Genomic DNA, 7,812 nt, shown 5'->3' with positions numbered 1-7,812 from the left:
AAACTGTAACCAGTGATGAAATATACTTCAAAAACATAAACATTTGGTCTGACAATCTTTAATATTGGTTAAAAAAGTCTGATGTTTGTTGCTGACAGGTTATTTTAATTCAAATGTGCAAAGAAAGTGCAGCTGTCTACTTTTACTTGAAATACATAAGACCAACACTTCTATACTATTTACACATTTAAGGTTTAAAATTTGTTAATTTAAGTAAGGATAGTGCATCTCCTTTTAGATAAATCCTGTGCTACCAAGAGACCCGCAGCTTGATGGCATTTTGTTAAATTACACAAATGGATCCAAAGTATACCTGTTCTTGTCCCAATTTTGATCCTAAAAAATGCAATTTCAAAATCAGTTAAGAACTATTTTGATTAGAAATCTCGGAGCTGTTGAAAATGTGAAAGCACCTGCCTTTTACCCCTTTACCTTTCTAGTACTCTCACCATTGGGCTAGCTCACAAACCTCATTTGTTACAAAGTAGTAATGCCCCAAAGAAGAGGAAGAGAACCAAGTTTCCACACCACCAAAACCCCCAGAAGATTTGTTCAGCCTTTGGGACTTGTGACCTCATCTTTTGGTTATAGGTATGGACAATAAAAATGAAGAAATACTTCAGCAAAGCAATCATTATCTGTCCACCAGTCAGTGGAAACAAGTGTCATATAAAATGAACAAACCATATATAAACAAGGACCATTCTGCATTTCTAGAACTTGTTTTCACATCTGTGCAGTGTTCTTGGTCAACCGCGTAGCAGTACTTTCTGCCTCTACATGAAGTCACTTTTATTACATTATTTAAAATGCTATTATGCCCGTAAGTCACAAATAATCCTGATGATTAGGAAATCAATTTACTCAATTATCACTCTGTGCAACACGCTCACAAGCGCAACAAGTATAGAGAGGAAGTAACAATGGAATAGAAGTCTCTCACTTCTGAACTGGACACAGGAGTTTTCAAAATCATAAAAAAAAAAAAAAGAGAAGGAGGGCTTACTGGCGACAGTAATACTAAACACCAGATGGGACAGTGAAACTGTTTGGTCAGAATCAAGGAACATTATTTCCTTGAAAAGTTTTACAAACACCCAACCAAGCACTGTCTAGTGAGTACAATGTCCCACAAGTTTCCACAAGAATACAGTGACTGGTGTTCACTGATTCTGAACAATGCAAACTCAGTCTCACGGCTCGCCACGCAGGCCAATGTTCCAGTCCCGTCATTTCTAGCTACAGGCAATTGTTTCCAACTGCTGCTCTGCTTCGGCGGCCATCGCTGCCGCCTGCAACTGTTCAGTCTCACTCTGGATGGCACTGGGGGTCACCTGCTTCCTCTCACTGTGCATATTGTTCTCATGCCTTTTCAGATCCGATGCCTTGGCAAAGGCCTTGGTGCAGGAGCCACACACGAAAGGCTTTTCTCCTCTGTGCCTCCGCTCATGATCTTTGAGGTGGGACTTGTGTTTGAAGGCTTTGTCACACATGTGGCATGCGAAAGGTCTTTCGTTACTATGAACTCGCTCGTGCTTCTTCAAGTCCGGAGCGCGAATAAACGATTTTCCACACACCTCACAACTGTAGGGCTTATATCCGGTGTGGATTTTTAGGTGTTCCTTCAGGTGGGCCTGTGTGGTAAAACCTTTTGTACACATCTCGCAAACAAACGGCCTGTCTGCCGTGTGGAGTTTTTCATGCTTCCTCAACCGGCCTTCATCAGAAAATGTCTTCCCACAAGCCTGACAGGCGATCTGCTCCCGATGGTGGCCATAGAGCAAGTACTCAAATTTCATGTCACTGGTGGCTGTTGTCCAGCCTGGCGTCTGTTCATCTTTCACCTCGCTCATCCCATCATTAAATGTTAAGGCTTGAGGGGTCTGAGACCCCAAGTCTTTTGATTCTGGGGTTTCCATGGACTCTACTTCCTGGCCATAGCAATTCACCTTTCGCACTTCCTCACTCCCCAACTCCTTCAGGATGGCTTCCTGAACCCTGAGCGTCGTCGTGGGTGACTTGCCGTCCTCCTGGCTTGGGGGCGTGCCTTCTACTGTGTCATCTGAAGGGCTGTCATCCTGATCTCCAATTTCCTCTACATCGTCATCTTGGGTGTCAGTGGCATCTCCAATAGGGCGATTTATTTTGAGGCAATACTTACTTTTTGACTGGCCGTTATTTTCATCAGGGCTAGACACGTCACGCTTCTGAGAACAGAGTTTATCCAAAAATCGAATACCAAGGATTTGGCCTGATGACATCATTAAATTAACATCTTCTTTTTTCACCGAAATCTTTGCTGTGTACATGTAGTTCAGGACCTCTTCAAATATATCAGAACGAAGAAAATCTATTTCTATGACTGAAGAACTATCAACCTCAAGCTTCTTGAAAAGCTTTTTAAAGTAGGTGCTGCAGGCTGCGAGAACACATCTGTGTGCTCTGAATTTCACATCTTCAACCACAATAGCAATATCACAAAATTCTCCTTCCAGGCGTTGTTCATTTAGCGTTTTCAAAAACAGAGTTTTATGATCATCATCATTATATTTAATGGTTTCAGACATACTGATGAAAAACTCCTACAAAAAAAAATGTTTAAAAAGAAAGTTTGGTAATTGTGACCAACCATTTTTTCCATGCAGAAATTCAGGCAGATTTTCATTTTCTGACCAACTTTTGGTATCTAACAATCATCTAACAATCTCAGAGAGTCAACATTAAGACTGGTTCAAGAATGCATGAAAGGCTGATTATAATTTTGGGATTTCCATATTGTTACTTCTATTTATTTGAAGGTTTCTAGTATTTGTCTAGTTAAGTTATAACTTTCATCAAGTATATAATAAACACATGCCAGGCATTGTTATAGGCACTTTACGTGTCTTTACAAAATCCAATTACTATCCCCGTTTTATGGATGAGGGAAGGAATCTGCCCAATATTCTAGCTATTTAGTGGAGACCTGGGAGGCCAATACACAAAATCTAGTTCTCAAACCTGTGCTTCCCGGGAATTACAGGCAACAATGACAAATAAGTCAGCTCCATGATTTAAGAAAACAGGTCTGAGGCCAGGATTCTCTGGTCCTGTCTGCTGGGTCTACTCTAACTCCACATGCGGAGAAGAGCCAGTTGAGTCACTAACAGCACTCAGTGTTCTTCTTCCTTAAGAGAACAGACAAATCACTGTGGCACAGCTAGAAAGAACCCATCATTGCCAAAATACTCCATTCAGTGCTGTCGTTTAGTTTCCACTGTCCTTTCTGGGTCATTTCTAAATGCGGGTTAAGGTCTAATGGACCCCCAGAGAATCAGGTGACATTTGGGAAAACAGTGACAAGCAGCTTCCTTTCTTCTGGATGCCGATTGATCTGCCATCCAGATAGAAGTGTCATTAAACTGGATGTACACGTGTTGAGAGTATTTTATAAGCAAAAGAAATTTAGAACTGGCACCCCCCAAAAAATTAAACAAGACAGTCATCATATTCAAGAATCAATCTTTCCAGAATGTGTCCTACATGTTTTCTTTTCAAAACAATGCTTTCCCTTTATTCAACATATCACCAACACAATGAAAATACACACTCCCCCAAAAGAAACAAGTGCTAACGCATAACAGATAGTATATTAGGACAATATAAAACAAAACCATATTCTCAAGATTTTTTATCCAAAGGCATAGTTACCATGAACAACTCAGGCTATTATCTTAATGCTTTAAACACCAAATTCTTCAGATCAGAATAACTCTGATCAGGGGCACACCAGTCCTGCAAGACAAAAGGACACACAAGAGTAAGGATGGATCTTTCTCCACCTAAAATTCTAGACAAGAATGTTGTCAATACTTGGGGCAGGAGACAGCACAGTTGGCAGCTAGCCTCCCCTGCAAGAGGTAGACATGGATTCCATCTACAGCACCCCCAGGAGCTAATTTCTGAGCAGAGCCAAGATTAGCCCTGAGCATTCCCAGGTGTTGCCTCCCCAGCAAAGAATGTTGTCAATACTTGAATCTTAAATTTTTAAAAACGAACTTTCCTTTCTTCTCTTGCCACTGTACCCTTACCCACTTTAGAATGGGAAGAGAGAGAATGTTGACAGGCAGCACTGGGCCCAGCCCTGAAGAGGGAAGAATCAGAACATACAAGTGCAGCAGCACTCCGGGCTTGGACGGGTTGTCCCCAGGAAACTGAAAGGCGGGTGGGAGTAACACTATGAAAGTTCTCACAAACTAAGCTTATGTCTGCATTTGTACTGATAATGAAAGCTAGAGATCCAGAGCAAGCCAGTGAGCAAGTCTTACCCCTACCATTTCCTGCTTGGCGCATAGCCCTTTACTTTATTTTCTCGCCTCCAAAACAGAGTGTACAAACATGTATAAATACAGTGGTTAGAGAAATACACCCACCTAACAGTTAACATGGGAGGAAGAGGGGAAGAGGGAATGGTAGCTACCTTTTTCTGTTCTAATCTCTGTGTGATACTGCATAAATTGCACTGGTTTAGCTCTTTAAGCCTGAATTGGAAAAATACAGCTCTTTTTTTTTCCAGCTCTATACCCCTAAGAGGGAGACGCCAAATTTCCTAACTTTTTGTGAGATTTAATTCTTACCGAAGGGCTTCATCCTGCAGAGCAAAATCCTGAAAAATGGTAAATTCATTCTTACCGTACAGTGAGCAAACGAATAAACTTTGGTGTGGAAGGACCAAGGAACTCGGCTGTATTGCAAGACTGGAACCTTGGAACCAACATCCCGAAAAGCACCTAAAGCAAACTGCCTCTGCAGAAGAGTGGGGCTCTGACACCAACAAGTTACCCAAGGCATCTAGGTTTGTTTTATTTCCCCGCTTGCTGTTCAGGGTAGGAACTGGGTTGCAAATTTCTAAGGATGCTTCACACTGGGAATCCTTATACCCTGAATGTACCCAGGTCTGTGGTCACCTCCAAGAGAAGATAACCCAGATCTTCCGACCCACTTACTTCCTACTCTGGTCAGCAACTGTCCCTGAGGCTTGTGGGACACAAGTACAGCGGGGTCAGAGAGGAGGGCCCACATCGTAGCCATGGTAACTATCGGGCGCTTAGCATTTTTGTTTTTGATCCCCCTCTCTTGGAGGAACGCTATATTTTTTTCCTAGCAGAATGGTCCAGTATCTAAGTTGAGGTGAGTTCCACTGGAAGACGGACAGCAGTAACTCGCTGCCGTTTAGGTGGGGAGATGCAGCCCCGGGCACCGGACCGCTCTGAACAAAGCTGCACCTCCACGGGGTCCTCCGGGCGCGGCCGCGGCCACCGAGCCGGGCCCGGCGCCTGCAAAGTGCAACTTACATAAGCGGCGGCCGCTACAATGGCGGCGGCGCGCTCGGAGCTCGGGGACGGGAGGCGGCGCGCCCCGGAGCCTCTGCAGGCCTCGCTCTCCTCGCCAGCCGCCGGGGAGGCGCGTTTCCACGCCGCCCCCCACGGAAGCTGGCCGCCTTCCCGAGCCGGCCGGCGGCGAGCGGCTCCGCAGCCCCGCGAGCCCCGCGCTCGCGCCCCGCGCACTCCCCGGGCCGCTCGCGCCGGGCCTTCCCCCGCCCTCCCGCGGCCGGGGGCGGAGGCGGCGCGCGGCCGGCGTCCCCGGCTCGGCGGCGCAGCCCGGGGTGCGAGCGCGGGGGTCCCGGGCCGGCGGGCGCGGGCGGGGCGGCGCCGTCCCCACCCCCACCGCGGCGCACTGCGGCGCGGCGAGCGGGGGCGGCCATGAACTCCGCGCCGGGCAGAGCGAGCGCGCGCGCGGGGCCGCCGCCACCAACGCCGCCGCCGCCCGGCCGCGGCCCCCGGGGCGCCGCCGCCCAGCCCAGGCCCACGCCCGTGCCCGCTCGCATCGCACCGCGCCGCGCCGCGCCGCGCCGTCCGCACCTCCGGGAGCGGGCTGCTGCCCCAGAGCTCCGCGAGAACGCGCTTCCTCCGGGCCGCCCCGCCGGCCTCCGGCCGCCCCCGCGCCCCTTCCGCACCCCCGGCCCGCGCTTACCTGCAGCCTGGCACAGCCGCAGACACTCGCCGTGGGCTCCCTGCGCTCACTGCACGCAGGCCGGGGACGGGATGGGCGCGGGGCGCGGGGCACGGGTGGGTGGCAGTGTGTTTTGGATTTTTTTTTTTTTTTGGAGTTTGGGGAGGGGGCGGGGTGAGGGGGGAATCGTGCACGTCCCTGATGGTAGCAGCCCTTCTCCTGCACGAGCACAGACTGTCTAGCCGGCCGTGAACACCCCCACCAGCAACCCCCCCCTTCCCGTGCATGCGCGGTGCGGGCTGGGGGGAAGGCGCGCCGCCGCCTTGCGCAGGCACGGAACCCGGCCGGGCCTCTTAAGAGAGTGAGCCGGGAAAGGGTTAATCCGGGACCTTGCGACGCTTTCCTGGGAGTCGACAGAGCCGCCCCCGGAGGGCTGTGGCCTGCGCACGCGCGCGCACGCGCGCGTCTCGGGGCGCGCGGAGCCCGCGCGCGGGAGAAGGGGTGGGCGGGGCCGGGGCGGGGCTGGCGGCGCCGAGGCGCGCATGCACGAGCACCGCTCGCGGGCACCCGCCCTGCCCGAGCTCCCGCCTCCGACTCGGAGCACCGCGCCGGGGACGCGGGAGGCGGGCACTCCCGTGCGTGTGCATGTGCGTGGGCAGTGCCGCCGTCGGGCGCGCGCAGGTCGGGCGCTGCGGCTGCTGGACCTGCTAGCCGCTCCGGTACTCGGGGCCACGGTCTCCCGCCGGAGTATTTGTATATCCGGGTAATGGTGCGAGACCTGTTTTTTTTTTTAAGCCTTTTTTTTTTTTAAGGTGACAAAATGAAAGTAACCTTTTATAGTAACCTTTTCTAGTCCACAGAAAGGCTCGTCTATAAAGCTCTGGCTCCAGCTTAAGCCCGCCCCCGCCCCCCCTTCCCGGCTTTGTATTTATACCCTGACATCAAAGGAAAAATCCAGAGTGCAGGAGACCTCAGCCCATCTGGGTACATCGATCTTGGACTCTGTTTCAGTCGCAGCTCCCCGGGAAAGCTTGTATCAGTCTACGTCTTTCTTCAGCAAAGGCAATATTACCACCATTGCTGTGGAAACCACATCTTTTTCCTCTTTGGACTTGGGAAATACTGATTGGAATTTTTTGCTCAGCTTTAGGAAGCTGGGCCGAAATACTGAGCCTCTTGGACTCACTTAAGCTGCTTGATCACTCTTTAATAGTGTTCCACAAAAACCCACATGCAATTCAACATAAAAGCAGGCAGAGTGGATTTTCCTCAGTTTGTGTGAAAATTATGTATATGTGTTTATAACAGGTACAGAGTAGGCATTCAAGAACTGACGTAATAGGTTACATTAAATTTTTGGAGAAAATCTCTATGACCTCAGCTTGAGTCTGTGATACTGCCTTAAGTTTCATTGTTTCCAAAAGCACTTTTAAAAGTATCTTCTTTGATGTTCATGAAAGCTTCTGGGTTAGTAGATTTCTTTAAAAGAAGAATGATGGAATAGACTATTTCTAGAGCCTGAGATATCCAGTCCAACTATTGGATAGTGTTTAGTTCTATTTGAGGGCGGGATGGACACCCAGGGGTCCTGAGGGTATTTGGTGGGTTTCAGCTCGGGTCACTTTGCTTGGCATGCAAAGCATGTTCTCCCACTCTTGGAGCCTTCTCGCCCCTGTTTAATTCACTAAACTTCCCTTTTGTCATCTCACAATAAAACTTTCTGTATTTGCGGTGTATGGACATAGCTAGAATTTAGTATTAATCTTCCTAGGACTTGAATGATCCGAAGAAATAGTTCAAAAGCTTGGAGTGCCCGGGTCC

The 7,812-nt window shown here is 49.1% G+C and overlaps 1 protein-coding gene across 10 annotated transcripts; it reads right to left on the bottom strand.

Annotated features, from left to right (window-relative positions):
* Nucleotides 1–286: 286 nt before the first annotated feature.
* ZBTB14 (zinc finger and BTB domain containing 14) lies at nucleotides 287–6,448 on the bottom strand. 10 transcript variants are annotated; one of them, XM_055128481.1, is made up of 4 exons: nucleotides 6,013–6,448; nucleotides 3,691–3,774; nucleotides 3,001–3,167; nucleotides 287–2,582 (listed from the first exon to the last, which is right to left on the bottom strand). In XM_055128481.1, exon 4 carries the CDS (start codon nucleotides 2,565–2,567, stop codon nucleotides 1,236–1,238), a length of 1,332 nt encoding a protein of 443 aa, XP_054984456.1. In that variant the 5' UTR covers nucleotides 2,568–2,582; nucleotides 3,001–3,167; nucleotides 3,691–3,774; nucleotides 6,013–6,448; the 3' UTR covers nucleotides 287–1,235. The 10 variants fall into 10 exon arrangements, with proteins under 10 accessions (XP_054984456.1, XP_054984460.1, XP_054984457.1 ...); XM_055128485.1 differs by having other exon boundaries at nucleotides 3,001–3,163; XM_055128482.1 differs by lacking the exon at nucleotides 6,013–6,448 and adding an exon at nucleotides 5,901–5,926.
* Between the last annotated feature and the right edge of the window lie 1,364 nt (nucleotides 6,449–7,812).

This window comes from Sorex araneus, chromosome 2 (assembly GCF_027595985.1).
Source record: "Sorex araneus isolate mSorAra2 chromosome 2, mSorAra2.pri, whole genome shotgun sequence".
NCBI lineage: Eukaryota > Metazoa > Chordata > Mammalia > Eulipotyphla > Soricidae > Sorex > Sorex araneus.
Note: the sequence above shows the minus strand (reverse complement) of the source record. Positions and strands in the feature narration are given on the sequence as shown.